Here is a 16,501-nt window from a genome sequence, read left to right on the forward strand (position 1 = left end):
TAGTGGTAAAACATTTACATTTCATACACTGTGGCAGAAAGCTTTAAAGGAGAAAACAACAACAAAAACACACCTGTTCACAACATTTACAGTATATGTTCCTGGTGAATTAAAACACTTGAATGATTAATTTACATATTCTCTGAAATAGTCATGAATACAATAATTATCACAGGATGCATGATTGTATTAACATTAGCCATGCACATCGTTATGTTAATCAACATGCTAGTAACTGAACATAATGGCATGATGGGTAATGATTGCTCAGAAGGGGGCAATATAGAAGAGGCTATATCCGGCTCATGAGACTGGGGGACTCAAATAAATGATAAACCATCTTGCAGAATGCAGGGCCCTAGCTATAGATTATGAAGTAATGCCAAATTCTTTAATTCTGTCAATCACTGGTGGGTTACTGCCTTCTGCATGAGGTATCATGGCACGATCTATGAATTTGGCACTGCGGTTGGCATCACATACAACCTATATATTTATGGAGGTGTATCCCTCTCTTTAAAGGTATACTACCACCCAATCTGTAGGGGCATGTAATACCACATGTGTGCAATCAGTTTCACCCCGTACAAACTGTCTCTGATTAGTGATGAAATGAAGACAGTTGCCTGCCATTAGAAATAATTAATCTGCAACCCTAATATAAGCAGCAGGATCACCTTTTCAGTGCATGTAAAGCTGATTGCAATGCTAATGAGGTAATCTAGTGTTATAAGTGACAAAGTAAACACATATAAACTGCAGTAGCTAGGGACTGTCCCAAATAGGAGTGTTGCTGGGAGCTCATCTAGCACAGCCTGCCCTTCAACCATATAGTGCAGCCGAAAAATATCTCAATCTTATTAATCACTTTTGTTCCTAATAGGATTCATTCTGTCATATATATTATAGATAGGTGGTATTTGCATTGCAGTTGATTTAGCTGAAAAAATCCTTAGGATACATGGTGAGGTTTTAAATGTTCTTTCATCTTCCAATGTACTGTTGTCATGGTAATACTGCATATAATCCAATTTATTGTACTGATTTAATGATACCTGGGGGTTATCAATTTTTGACTATTTAGCAATGGTTCATACCAGATCTCTGTAGAATAACATTAATTCAAAGTACTTTCACCCGTGTATTGGACTTTTTTATTCAAGTTGAAAATAACAACAATAAGCAACATTTATTTTCTTATAATTTTTCAATGCAGTTTTTAATTAACCAAACAGGACCCCTGCCCTCACCGTAATTTAGTTAGAAGAAAAAAGAAAACAACAAAGCAACCAGATACAGCTTGGACAAAGCCAACATGAGGTCAGACTTATTAAACAAATCTATATAAAAACAACCATCACAATCATCCTCCACTATAGATGTTACAAAGTCCTTGACCAAAGGATGTTTATTTAGGACAATACATTATCTATAAATACTTATAAAAATTCCTCTTCACATTGACAAATGCCATCCTTATCTAAAATGGTTGAAATAACATTTGAAAAATCATGTTTAAACAAACTTATTTCTGGTGGCTGCTATGCAGTTACAATAAATAAACCATAAACATGTATGGTATGCTATGTATTATACTTCTATCTGAATTTTAAATTATGCTTTATATGATACTGTTTTCAAACAGCTATTATGCAATTTTATCACAAATATCTCGGGAATAGCTCATTTTGCAATATCACCCTGAATTTCTACAAAATGTTTGTAATGAGATAGTTTTAATCAATGTGGCATGCAGGACCAACTTTACCATTTAGCTTCTTACTACCAATAGTGGTAGAGGCTATATGTGTATTTTGCTAGTATTTGAGATTTGAAAGTTCTAGAATATAATTTGTATTTGAATAGTATTGCTTTGGGAAAATGTGAAGTTTTGGGAATTCTACAACTGTATAATTTTGGTAATATAATGTTCTAGGTTATTCTTTAGTCCCTTTCTCTATAACTTTTTATTGTATTCTATTAAAGCTCTCTCTCTCACACACACACACACCTCCTCACCATCCTCACAACAATTCTTCTTCTTTTTGCACTATTTATTTGTTTTTGCCACACAATCATCTAACATTGATTTTGATGACATCAAAGTTCTTAGCAGCACAACAATTTTTTGATGCTGCAGTTTCTCTAAAAAATATGGTGGCCCATTGAGGACATGAAAAAAAAAAAAACCCTATGGTTATATCGTGATCACAACATAACTTACCTCTCGTTAACTCACGAAAATAAACTTTCGTGAGTTTATTTCGTGAGTTTATTGTTGAAAATAAACCCAAATGTGTTGACACAGCACTGCCCCAGTCTCAGCGTTGTTTCATGAAAGTGACAACACTTCCGTTTTCTCTGACAGCGAGAGATAACGTTATCTGGTGATCAGGACATAATGGCCCGTCATGTCCTCAATGAGCCACCGTAAACAAGCATGATCTTAAGAGTTTTGGATCCACTTTTCTATAAATAATCACTGCAGGTGAAGTTAATATTCTATTTGTAAATTTAACACAATTCTGCAATGCATGACTTAGACCTCCATTAAATTCTGTCATTGCATGTAAATTGAGAATTAATGTATTTAATTTGAAAATAAATCTAAATCTTAAATCTTTTTAAAATTAGATATACTATTTATGTGATTTATACAGAGTAATTCAAAATGATATACATACACTGCTGTCCAAAGGTTAATGCTTACTATTTAAAAACAAATCCTGATGGAAATATACAGATGAGTACACACATTTGCAGGTTGAAACATGCACATTTTGGACCCTAAAAGAAACACGATCAGATTCTGCTCTCTTATTTGGTTGAATGCTGTGGAAATTCACTGTCAATTTCAAGAATGCCCTGTTTGGATGAGTCTGAGATGGTGATCAATTGGATAGATTTAAGATGGGCAAGAAAATTGAATGGTTGACTGTAGCAAAGCCATGAACTATTGTAACAGGTGAGAGATAAAAAAAGAACTTGTGTAGAAAACATAGATTCGAAGCACGGAGAAGAGCAAAGTCTTTGATGGTTGAAGATTGTAAACTACCTGCTCAAGGGTTTTTGGAGGGGAAATGGAATGGCAGCCTCTGTAAATGTGAATGTTGAGAGAATGCAAGGCATGACAGAACGTGACAGGTTGGGAGTGGAGAGGATATTAAGAATATCAGAAATGCTGAGGGAGATGGAAGGAGAGCAGTCCCTGGAAAATGAGATCTAGCTGTCAGACTGTAAATAGGTGCTTGGGTTTGGAAAGAGGAATGTGGAAGCCTCTTAAAACAATGCAGGGAAACAGAAGGAGATAAATGGTTAAATGATGAAGTAGAACTGAAGGAAATTAGGTGAGGAGGAGGTTTCATAGCGAGAAAGGAGACAGGGTGATCCTAAGCAGGATGACGCAGGACTGTTTATTTTATTTTTATGCACTACTAGTTCATCAGCTTCTTTGCTTTGTTTTGTGTAGTTATTTTCTAAAGGAGGCTTTCCAATGTAAATCTGTAAAATGCATGAACAGATCATACTGAAACATGTTTTCTAGCTTAGATATTTATACTTTTCAACTGACTCCAAGGGCTTTGTCTATCTTGAATACCCTGAATGTCTTGAAAGGAGACAATACCAATAAAAGGCCAAGGTGGCTTATGAAAAGATTCATAAGCTCCTCACAGTACTTTTGCACTCACAGAATATTGGATTGACCTGATGTTTATTTTAGTACCACAGGCATGTGAATGTTTTAACAGTTTATTTATCTTTTATTGTGAAAGTTATGATTTATACAAAGTAAAATATTTAATTGAAAACTTTTATTCTGACTGCTTTAAATAAATAAGGGATTTCATAATAACCGCTTATTGTTTGTAGTACATTTATACATATACAATTTATTAAAACACACAGCATTTTGTAGACCTCTTATGGTCATTTCACAAACAAATGTCTCTTGAAACAGATAATCATATGTTTGTATTGCATTGTCTTCATTTTATTAAATGTCTTTCATATGTTTTTTTTTAAATATGTATTTCAAGACTCACAGGCTTGGTGGCTATGGCACAGTTTATGCTGTATTCAGAAGGTAAGATGGCCTGGAGGTAAGTTTTATTCCTTCCAGAATTTGTATCCACTGCATACATATATAGATAAATAAAAATTAAAAAAAATATGAATTAATTGAATGTGGTTTATCAAATGTGAGAATGTGCTAAAATATTTCTTTATTTTTCTCTTTTTATTAATAATTGCATTGTTGTTTTGATTTTTTTTTCAGCTGGGAATAAAACACATCCCAATTAATAAAGTGAAATTGGAAAACGTTGTAACTAAATATTAATGTTTTACATACCAGTATACACTCACCTAAAGGATTATTAGGAACACCATACTAATACTGTGTTTGACCCCCTTTCACCTTCAGAACTGCCTTAATTCTACGTGGCATTGATTCAACAAGGTGCTGAAAGCATTCTTTAGAAATGTTGGCCCATATTGACAGGATAGCATCTTGCAGTTGATGGAGATTTGTGGGATGCACATCCAGGGCACGAAGCTCCCGTTCCACCACATCCTAAAGATGCTCTATTGGGTTGAGATCTGGTGACTGTGGGGGCCAGTTTAGTACAGTGAACTCATTGTCATGTTCAAGAAACCAATTTGAAATGATTCGACCTTTGTGACATGGTGCATTATCCTGCTGGAAGTAGCCATCAGAGGATGGGTACATGGTGGTCATAAAGGGATGGACATGGTCAGAAACAATGCTCAGGTAGGCCGTGGCATTAAAACGATGCCCAATTGGCACTAAGGGGCCTAAAGTGTGCCAAGAAAACATCCCCCACACCATTACACCACCACCACCAGCCTGCACAGTGGTAACAAGGCATGATGGATCCATGTTCTCATTCTGTTTACGCCAAATTCTGACTCTACCATCTGAATGTCTCAACAGAAATCGAGACTCATCAGACAGGCAACATTTTTCCAGTCTTCAACTGTCCAATTGTGGTGAGCTTGTGCAAATTGTAGCCTCTTTTTCCTATTTGTAGTGGAGATGAGTGGTACCCGGTGGGGTCTTCTGCTGTTGTAGCCCATCCGCCTCAAGGTTGTACGTGTTGTGGCTTCACAAATGCTTTGCTGCATACCTCGGTTGTAACGAGTGGTTATTTCAGTCAAAGTTGCTCTTCTATCAGCTTGAATCAGTCGGCCCATTCTCCTCTGACCTCTAGCATCAACAAGGCATTTTCGCCCACAGGACTGCCGCATACTGGATGTTTTTCCCTTTTCACACCATTCTTTGTAAACCCTAGAAATGGTTGTGTGTGAAAATCCCAGTAACTGAGCAGATTGTGAAATACTCAGACCGGCCCGTCTGGCACCAACAACCATGCCACGCTCAAAATTGCTTAAATCACCTTTCTTTCCCATTCAGACATTCAGTTTGGAGTTCAGGAGATTGTCTTGACCAGGACCACACCCCTAAATGCATTGAAGCAACTGCCATGTGATTGGTTGGTTAGATAATTGCATTAATGAGAAATTGAACAGGTGTTCCTAATAATCCTTTAGGTGAGTGTAGATTTCAAATGGTGTTTCCCATTAAACATTTCGATTTTTTCAATCTGATTTCAGTTTAACATTCCAGAATGGGAAGAATTCTAAACCATAAAAACCTGTCCTGCCTAACTGAAGTTCAGATCCAATTATGTAAAATTGTTGTGTATTAGTACGTAGAGTTTTCCATATTGACATTTTGAGCTCTCTAAGGGTGTGTGTTGCTTCTACCAAAATGTTGATGGACTTGTTTTGATCAGTAGATTGTCTGATTCCAGAATATGTAATAATTGTCAATTACCTGAGACTTTGTATTCCTATTCAGACCAAGTATCCTCCAACCCCCCCATTTCAGAATGTGGAGGGGGGGCTAAATGCAGGGGGGTATAAAAAACTTTTTTTTCAAATCAGAGAATGCTTCTCATCATTAGAAATCTGAGAGTCTCAGCTTGCATGGGATACCAAACACTTGTCAAACAACATAACAGTGGAGAGTACACATGGGATTAAAGAGAAGCACATGGATTTGGTGCCCTTTTAAGGGTACCAGAGGGGTTTGTCAGTTTAAGGGGTTAAATTTAGTTAAACAAAATTATTCCATGATTCATTTTTTTATCTCCAATTGTTTATTTGTTCTATGCTATAATTTCATTGAACATATACATTGAAACATTAAACTGTGTACATTTCAATAAACAATTGAAAAATTGAGGTGTTCTAAAACTTTTGACTGGTAGTGTATCTATGTGTTAATCCTGTGGCATTCATATATTAGTTCAAGAGGAATCACACCACCTAGTATTATTGTATGATGTCCCTTCAGCCATAAAACAGATTATAAACACCCCCCCCCCCCCCCCAAGTAAAATATATAAATACCATTTCGTGGGCTGTATTATGAGTCAGCCAGAGCTCTTTTTGAAAGGAGAGGACATTTGCATTACAAATGGTTTTCCTACAAATGTTTTATAGATTTTGGTATTCCTGGCTTCCTGACTTCCAGCCCTGTACTCGACTACGCCACCCCAGTTATTAGCGAGGAAGGAGGACCTCGACACCACCCAATCCCTGTGGCAGGCCCGAAGGATCCCAAGACTCTCAACACAGATACCAGGTAAAATAAAAATAATTTGTATTTAATTATCTCCTTTTCAGCAAACTCTATAACAGAGCACAAGACAGGGCATTCAATTATTTGAATGTTATTCCAAGCATACATCTTTCCATGCTTCTTTGTGTCATCCACAGTTTCTGTAAATTTCTGTTTTCCAATAAGTGACCAGCTTTCACAGGCATAAGTGAGCACTGGTAGTGTGCACTGATCAAATACTTTTCTCTTTAGGATAATTTCCTTTCAACAGTGTGCTATTTCTTTCAAATGCACTCCATCCCATTTTTACTCTTCTTTTGATTTCTTCCATAATATCTCTGTCTGCGCTGATTTGTTGACCAAAGTAGACATAACTTTTGACTTCTTCAGGTGTCTGTTGACCTAAGGCTAATACGATCTATGTTTGATCTACTTCAGTTTTCCTAGATTTAACAATGCTGTTAAATATTACTTTGGTTTTACTCAAGTTCATGTTCCTTCCATGGCAATGGGCTGGACACATTGAAGAACAAGAAGAACTCATAAACAATGGACAAAGGAAGCTATGGAATGGATCTCAACAAATTATAAAAGAAGACAACCACATAACATATAGGAAGATTAAATAATTAACTTTGCATGCATAAAATGGGAAAGGGAGATATAAATCAATTCAAATGGAACATCTTGTGGAGGCCCTCATCCATCAGTGGAACAGTATAAGCTGTAGCTGCTGATGATGATATCTTTATAAAATATAAACTCCTTTAAAATATGTATATATTCCACAACCCACAATATTAGCTGAACCCAGATATGACAATAGCAGCTAAGGGAAAGTCTGTACATACCAGTTCTCTTCTCTTCTTTTCTTAGTTCAGTTCTCCAGAGTGCATCTGTAACTTCCATTTCAGCTGAGTCCAGCTTGTTGTGGCTACAAGGCTCCTCTGGACAGTGCTCACCACCTGTGATCTCCTCTCCTTACAAGTCCCAGGACACTGCAGACACTCCCTGCTGGTCTTGGACTCGTGGTTGCTACCATTTTACACTGGGAAGCCCATGACAGGGGCGAGAGCTTACGTGTGGATGAGCTCGTGTGGCTGTTGCCAAGGCGATGCACTCATCAAATGCCAGGTGCGCACAGTTGATGGCCAGGGCTCAATAATAAAATCATAATCAAAAAATCATAATAGTGACACATAAGAAAATTATAAGTGAAAAACAAATTAAACCATTAATAAACTAATTATGTCCATTGTATTTCAGCTTAAATCTCTAATGAATTGGCTCATAGATATGAGTTCAAATCCAATATTTCTTTAAGGCCATTGGGTTCAAGCGAATTCAATGTGTATATCCAAAAAGCACCCCTTTTGAGTAACTGTTTTGTTATTTTACCAATGGATTTGCATTCATGTGGCATCATGTGGCGTCATTCATGTGGTAAATATATTTTTTCCCAATAAACCATGCTGGAATAAGAAAAAGGACTGCCATAATTTAACAGCTGTGAAAACATGTTTACTGTACTGTAGGCTGCTTCTTTTCATGAATTTACACTGAAATATTAAACATGAGCTCCTATTCATACTGTAATACACTCACACTGACATCAGGTCTGCAAATTGTAATTCATGGACTTTTTTTTGGGTGCTTTATGTTTATATTAAATAATAATAAGTAATAATAATTGTGTTTGCTGTCTTTTGATGATACAAAGGTTAGAATAAAATGTTCTGTTAAAACTATTATGGCGATATTATGTAAATATACTAGCATCACTTCATATAATATGTATTATGTTGCTTACAATAGTCTGAATAAAATGTTTCTGTCCCACCTACTCTTATCTTTTTTACAATCTGCCGTTAATATTCTTTAAAGTTATTAATGTAACCAAATCCATAAAACATTCAGCAAGCTGCTAAGAGACATTGAGAATCAACTACAGCTTCTGTGGGTATCAGGTGACACAATTATTGAAAAACCTTCAGATTAAGTAGCAGAATGCATTTGTATTTGCATTTGTACAATATGTAGTGGTTAAAGTCATATTAATTATTATGTTTCAATCAGTTATTTCAATGATAAGATTATAAAGCAGTATTAACAATGAACAGATACACAGAATCCGTTTGTCTTTGCCACACATTAGAATTAGGCTTTAGAAACCTTGGAAAATCATGAAGGACAATGATAACAGATTTAAACTTAGAAAATCTGCATTCCAAATTTTCTGAAGAATACTGTTAACATCTAGTATGTACGTTAGATAGGAATCCTGCAACCAATTATGTAGCTGCCAGTTGAATGGATGCCTCAATGAAGTTGCCTGAGAGGCTAGCTAGAATCTGAATGCATTTTAGATTAATGGTATACTAGTTTTCTAGTACAACATTATTTGAGTCATTACATAACAATTCAGCACAAGGAATTGAATTGAATTTAAAAAATACAGTGAGGGAAAAAAGTATTTGATCCCCTGCTGATTTTGTACATTTGTCCACTGACAAAGAAATGATCAGTCTATAATTTTAATGGTAGGTGTATTTTAACAGTGAGAGACAGAATAACAACAAAAAAATCCAGAAAAACGCATTTCAAAAAAGTTATACATTGATTTGCATGTTAATGAGGGAAATAAGTATTTGATCCCCTATCAATCAGCAAGATTTCTGGCTCCCAGGTGTCTTTTATACAGGTAACGAGCTGAGATTAGGAGCACTCTCTTAAAGGGAGTGCTCCTAATCTCAGCTCGTTACCTGTATAAAAGACACCTGTCCACAGAAGCAATCAATCAATCAGATTCCAAACTCTCCACCATGGCCAAGACCAAAGAGCTGTCCAAGGATGTCAGGGACAAGATTGTAGACCTACACAAGGCTGGAATGGGCTACAAGACCATCGCCAAGCAGCTTGGTGAGAAGGTGACAACAGTTGGTGCGATTATTCGCAAATGGAAGAAACACAAAATAATTGTCAGTCTCCCTCGGTCTGGGGCTCCATGCAAGATCTCACCTCGTGGAGTTTCAATGATCATGAGAACGGTGAGGAATCAGCCCAGAACTACACGGGAGGATCTTGTTAATGATCTCAAGGCAGCTGGGACCATAGTCACCAAGAAAACAATTGGTAACAATGAACATCTGAATGATTCAGAGGAGAACTGGGTGAAAGTGTTGTGGTCAGATGAGACCAAAATCGAGCTCTTTGGCATCAACTCAACTCGCCGTGTTTGGAGGAGGAGGAATGACCCCAAGAACACCATCCCCACCGTCAAACATGGAGGTGGAAACATTATGCTTTGGGGGTGTTTTTCTGTTAAGGGGACAGGACAACTGCACCGCATCAAAGGGACGATGGACGGAGCCATGTACCGTCAAATCTTGGGTGAGAACCTCCTTCCCTCAGCCAGGGCATTGAAAATGGGTCGTGGATGGGTATTCCAGCATGACAATGACCCAAAACACACAGCCAAGGCAACAAAGGAGTGGCTCAAGAAGAAGCACATTAAGGTCCTGGAGTGGCCTAGCCAGTCTACAGACCTTAATCCCATAGAAAATCTGTGGAGGGAGCTGAAGGTTTGAGTTGCCAAACGTCAGCCTTGAAACCTTAATGACTTGGAGAGGATCTGCAAAGAGGAGTGGGACAGAATCCCTCCTGAGATGTGTGCAAACCTGGTGGCCAACTACAAGAAACGACTGACCTCTGTGATTGCCAACAAGGGTTTTGCCACCAAGTACTAAGTCGAAGGGGTCAAATACTTATTTCCCTCATTAACATGCAAATCAATTTATAACTTTTCTGAAATGCGTTTTTCTGGATTTTGTTGTTGTTATTCTGTCTCTCACTGTTAAAATACACCTACCATTAAAATTATAGACTGATCATTTCTTTGTCAGTTGGCAAACGTACAAAATCAGCAGGGGATCAAATACTTTTTTCCCCCACTGTACATGTGTTACCTATTGCCTCAATTTTGCCTATTGCCTCAAAAAAGTGTATTGTTATAGTTATTATGCATTATTATTAAATTGATCTGGGGAAGCTCTTGAGAACAGTGGGACATCAAGCCCCAGGCCACATACCAGAGTGGGAACAGCAAGACATGAATGTCATGGCAATGTATCTGAAGTGACATGGAGACAGCATGGTACAATAGGAGAATGAATCATACTTAGTTCACCTGAAGCAGAGCTTTCAGTCCCCTTGGCAAGAGGATGAAGAAATTCTTGTCATCAGATTAATGCAACGCTGCAACAGCATAGAGTATACAGTTCAATCCACACACTTATGCTTTTAGTGATCTGTTCTAGTCATGACTTTATCTGTTTTTCTGTTCTAGCATTTATTGGAAAATTAAATGTAAAAATACTATTATTATTATTATTATTATTATTATTATTATTATTATTATTATTATTATTATTATTATTATCAGTTTCAAACAGTGTACTAATGGGCAAAATGTTTCCTTAAAGCACTTGCATTAAATTGAGTTAATATAATTTAAATCAATGGTTAACTTATCATTACAATCAATTTTAAGAGGCAGTGTAAGCAATGGAGAATTGACTTTCAGAGGAGAAAGCGATTTCAGTATGTTTTAAATGCAGAATCAACATTATTTAAAGATGAGATATGTAATATGTATGTCAGTTTTATTTTATTTATTTTTTAATGCAACCATCCTACAAAATACCTTGCAGGGATCTAAGATTTATACCTCGCTCTGTACACAAGAAAAAGCAAATGTACTAATTCCATATCCAATCGCTTAGAGGTAGCTTTCTGTTTGGTAGACACAAGACGTCAGTGACAAACAACACTACTATTAAGTGACACCTCCTGAATTTGTTACTGTGGTCAAGGTTTAGATTAGAGGAATTTCTAATCCTGAAGTTACAAAGGCACTGGATCTATACATCCAAGATTACAGCTTTTATATTCAAACATAAACAAATGTAGACTGTGGATAAATGTATTAGATTAAAGATAAGCTTCTTGTGTTTTCATAACATAACAATACATTATGATCATGTTTTATTAAGATCAGATTTTCTGCTATGCATCTGTTTAAAAATTATCCTTACCCCTGGTAAAAAAAAAAAAAAATCACATTGATTGTAACTAGTGCTTGATCTGGGTTTATGTGTTGTTAGTGGTTATTGGCTATTTAAAAATATGTATTTTGCTCAGGGGTATCTGTTGTAACTCAGACTATGTGTTGGATAAACAGAAATGATAATAAAAAACACAAATCATAAAAGACACCCAAACAGATATTTATATCACACAAATACAGTGTACAAACTGAGACATTTTAAAAGTTGAACATAATAAAGGTAGAATGTGAATCCAACAGGACATACTGTAGTATATAATAAAACATTTATACTTGTTTCACTTAAAGGTGCTTACCTTCCTGCTGTTTCAGTGATTATGTTATGTGCAAAGAGTCTGAATTTGATTCTGATACAGAAAATCACTGTTTAGTTAAACCTACATGCCTTTAAAAGTATACATTAACATTGCATATCCATGTCCATTTCTAAATTAGATCAGAGATCAGATAAAACATCTTTTTTTTTTTTAATTGCCATCAATGAATATGAAACACTGAACTGCAATTAGGAAATCCGGAGTATTTAAGTAGTCAGTCAGAGTGCTGTCCTTACAAGTCTTTGAGGAAAAAGAAAGAGTGGTTGAGAGAATATCTCATTAGTTCAGATTAAACAAATAAAAAATAATCAGAGACTTATTTTTAATCACTTTTTTTACCTTTGAGGAATACCATGACATCACACTGACTAATTAATTACATTAACTACAGGTTCTGCATCACCTGTTCATGGATTAAAGAGTTTCCTTTATCTGGAAGGCAGTTATGAATATTATCAGACCACCATGATTTAATTGAGAAACAGACATGGATTAATTTTGCAAATTAGTTATTTAAATGCAGGTAGGGACCGACAAAAAAAGAAAACACTAAAAGTGAACAGCCCTTTCTACCAATTTTGTGTTTTCACCTCATAGAAAAAAAAAATATTTATTTCACACTATAATGTTGTGAATTTGCTCTTTAAGAACTTAACGTGATTGAGGGAGGCTTATGCCTAGTTTTGTGGTTGAGTTAATTCTGGTCATATGCTGCTGTACATTATTTGTTGTACTTTGTAACCAATATAATGTCAATGACTATTCAATTGTATTTGTGATTACTTTATCAAAACTTCAGGTGTTATATAAGTATTTGTATGCATGTTAGCATATGATAATATCTGATTATCTGACTAGTAACACAATGTTCACTCTTGGCGACTCTATGATAAATATTATCTGTCACAAATCTATTCTGAACCATTGGTTGTGCTGCAATAATGTAAAAGGTTAGAACCTAGAACCATCAAACTGGTTGTTTTACAACATTTTTCATAATGTACAATATTTGCATTCTAATTTTGTATTGACTGTGTGTAGCTGTATTCGGTATTTATAAAGCTGTACATTTTAAATTAGACATTTTCTTCGGCATGTTGGTGTCCATCAAATTCAGTTGAACACTCCTTCTTTGAATTATTCTTTGTGTAGTTAAATACATTAAACATTACAGCCTGTCTCGACTGTCCAATAAAAAAAGGAAAACCCTGACTTTCAATATTCTGAAATGGGGATGACTACAGGATGAGGTTATTTTTACTGACATATATGACAGCTGATGAAAGTCATAAAGTCATATAATATATAGAAAAACTATATAAATAAACAAACAAAATAAACAATATTGTACATAGCAAAAGCAGTCTCTCTCTCTACTGTACCAACATTTCCAGTTTAAACATATGCATACTTCAAACAGATATTTAGGTGTAGTTCAGTAAACGATCTTTGAAAGATAGAAGGATTAACTCTAGAAAGTTTAGGTATAGATTTTTATTCATATAATTAAAAGATGTTCATATATGAATGATGCCATTTGTGTATTGTCCAACATCGTATCATTAAATCTATATCATCTCTTCACTGTGCAAAATGCCAAAACTTCAATACTTTACAGTGCTCTAATAGACATCACCATATTCAAACTCGAGAAAATTATAAGGGAAAACATGTACTGAGACTCAAGAAACAATGCAAGACTTTTATAAATAACATAATACATTTACACTGCCAAAGTAAACCATTTTGTTAACATAAACGAATATTGCACATTTAAAATGAAACAAACACACACATACATAGATACACACACACATATATATATATATATATATATATATATATATATATATATATATATATATATATATACACTAATTGCATCTGAAATGTAGGTGATATGTACCCAATAGAAATGGTACATTTTATTATGAAAATCAGCTTATATATATATATATATATATATATATATATATATATATATATATATATATATATTTCTTGTGTGGTGTGTGCGTATTTGCGTGTGTGTGTGTGTGTGTGTGTGTCCATGGGGCCAGTCATCCAGTACTGTGTTTTATGACAGTCAACACAAATGCTTACACATTTCCAGGCAGTGAAAGAACAAATATTTGCCAAATGTTACAAAACATTAGTTATTTATTTACCCAGCAGATTGATCCAATCTTATAGTTAAAGTAGAAGTAATGTAATTTTGACTTTGATAAAAAGATAACAAGGCTTTTTTTATACCTATTTTTGGCATTTACCAGGAGCAAAGAACATCTCTCTCTCTCTCTTTCTCTCTCTCTCTATCTCAACCAGTTGTAGAACATGCTATGGAGAATGAGGTTCATGATCTCACTCTTTGTTCCTATTTGATTGTTTACAATGATAATATATATATATATATATATATATATATATATATATATATATATATATATATATATATATATATACTAATCAGCACATCTTAAAATAAATCAATTTAATATGATACATTTCACTTCAGTAAAGCTAAGGTAAAGTCACATTACCATTTCTTTGAAATTATCATTACATCTGTGCAGCCAGGATTTACTGTTTTAATTGTGCTCTGTAAGTTCTTAGTACCTGCTGGGCAGTTCACAGACACACAACCCGGGCAAGCCGTACCAGCAGAAGATCTCTTTGAAAGTCTTACGCATTTCCTGGCTGCGGAATGCATATATTAATGGGTCGATCACTGAGTTGCACATTATAAGGATGAGGTACATATTAAAATGAGACATGAAACAGACACAATAGGGGTTACGGGGGCAAGAGATCATAAGGATGAGGTGGAGAAAGAAAGGCGCCCAGCAAACAACAAAGACACCAAGCAGGATGGTCAGGGTGATGGCTCCTTTCATGTTGGCACCCTGGTGGATCGTACCATTGCCTGGGAGAGCAGCAATCCTCTTCATGTGCAGCCGTGCCAGCATAAACATATGCACATAGAGAGAAGCCATCAGTGCAAGCATAGTGAAAAACATGGTGATAAGGCAAATTATGACTGTAGTGCTTTCAGAATAAATAATAAACAAGATGCCAGAGACAGTGCAGAAGGTCCAGATACAGGTAATGATTAGCATTGCTCTCCTCACTGTCATGATGTTGTGGTAGCGCAGGGCATAGAAGATTGTGATGTATCGGTCTATTGCAATGGCAAGCAGGCTGCAAATGGAGGCCAACAGAGAGCTGCAAATCATGGAGTCGAACACATTGTCCATATTTTTGATCATATTCTCCTGGATTGTCAAGTGCCCGCTGGTGATCAACGCCATCACGATGGTCTCCCATGCATTCGAGACGCTGACCAGCATGTCAGCCACGGCCAAGCTACAGATGAAAAAGTACATTGGCGAATGCAGGTTCTTGTTCTTTACAATGGCCGCAATGACCAAAATATTCTCCAGGAGGCTCACAATCCCAAGGGTCAAGAACACTTCTGTGGAGATCAAAAGCTGCTCATAACATCCAGAAGAGGTGTCCTTTTCACATGATCCATTGCTGACAGCGTACGCACCTGAGCTGTGATTCCTAGGGTGATAAGTGTGACTTAATCCGTAGTGGTGTGTGGAGTTCATTTTCACTTTTTTTTTAACCATGAATGCTTTGCTACTCACACCATCTCAGTTCACATGCTTACAGCTGGGATGGGACTAGCACTCCTTAAATGCTCTGTACAAGACAGATTTTCCTCAACGCATCCTGCACATTGAACAATTTAACAGTCCCAAAGCACCCAGAAATAGGCACTTGGCAGCATTGCAAAGGGTAAAACAAGAGTGTACTTACTAGATTGTGGTGAAAACCTTCCGCTTGCCAACTTTTAGCTTTCAGAAGCAGCTTCATCTTTTCTTGACATTTGGTAATTCACAGCTTTTGCAGCTTGTCTTCTCTGTCTGTTTCATCTGACTGCCAGTGTGCCAGAAGAAAAGAAGGCAGCATTCAAAGTGCCATTTGAACCTGTCTTTGAGATGTGCTAATCCTCATCTGTCAATGGAGCACACAGAATGTGTATCATCCTTTAGCAGGCTTAAGCTATCGCTAGCTATTTTATAACACTGTACTCTGCACTGCCTGTACAGAGCCCCCTCCCACTGTTTTTTTTTTTTTTCACCAGCCAATAAGAAATCAAGTAGGCAAGAGAGAGCAGGGCTGAAACTAAAGGCAGTTTGCAGGTTTTCTATTAATGTGACCAAAGTGGATCTTATTTATGAATGTATTAAAGATAATGTTTTATATATATTACATTAAAATATATATTAAAACAAAAAAATATTGTGAATGTATATGCCACACTATTTTGGATGTTTTGCATGAAAGTTTAAATTATAGAGAGTATTAACCTTTACCATTCAACCTTATCTTCACCTGTTTTATTCT

The 16,501-nt window shown here is 35.9% G+C and overlaps 1 protein-coding gene across 1 annotated transcript; it reads right to left on the bottom strand.

Annotated features, from left to right (window-relative positions):
* Positions 1–14,563: 14,563 nt before the first annotated feature.
* On the bottom strand, positions 14,564–16,145 carry mc4r (melanocortin 4 receptor). The gene has a single exon (XM_066722298.1). The coding sequence runs from the start codon at positions 15,718–15,720 to the stop codon at positions 14,698–14,700; it is 1,023 nt and encodes a 340-aa protein (XP_066578395.1). The 5' UTR covers positions 15,721–16,145; the 3' UTR covers positions 14,564–14,697.
* Positions 16,146–16,501: the final 356 nt, after the last annotated feature.

Source organism: Amia ocellicauda, chromosome 2, assembly GCF_036373705.1.
Source record: "Amia ocellicauda isolate fAmiCal2 chromosome 2, fAmiCal2.hap1, whole genome shotgun sequence".
Classification (NCBI taxonomy): Eukaryota; Metazoa; Chordata; class Actinopteri; order Amiiformes; family Amiidae; genus Amia; species Amia ocellicauda.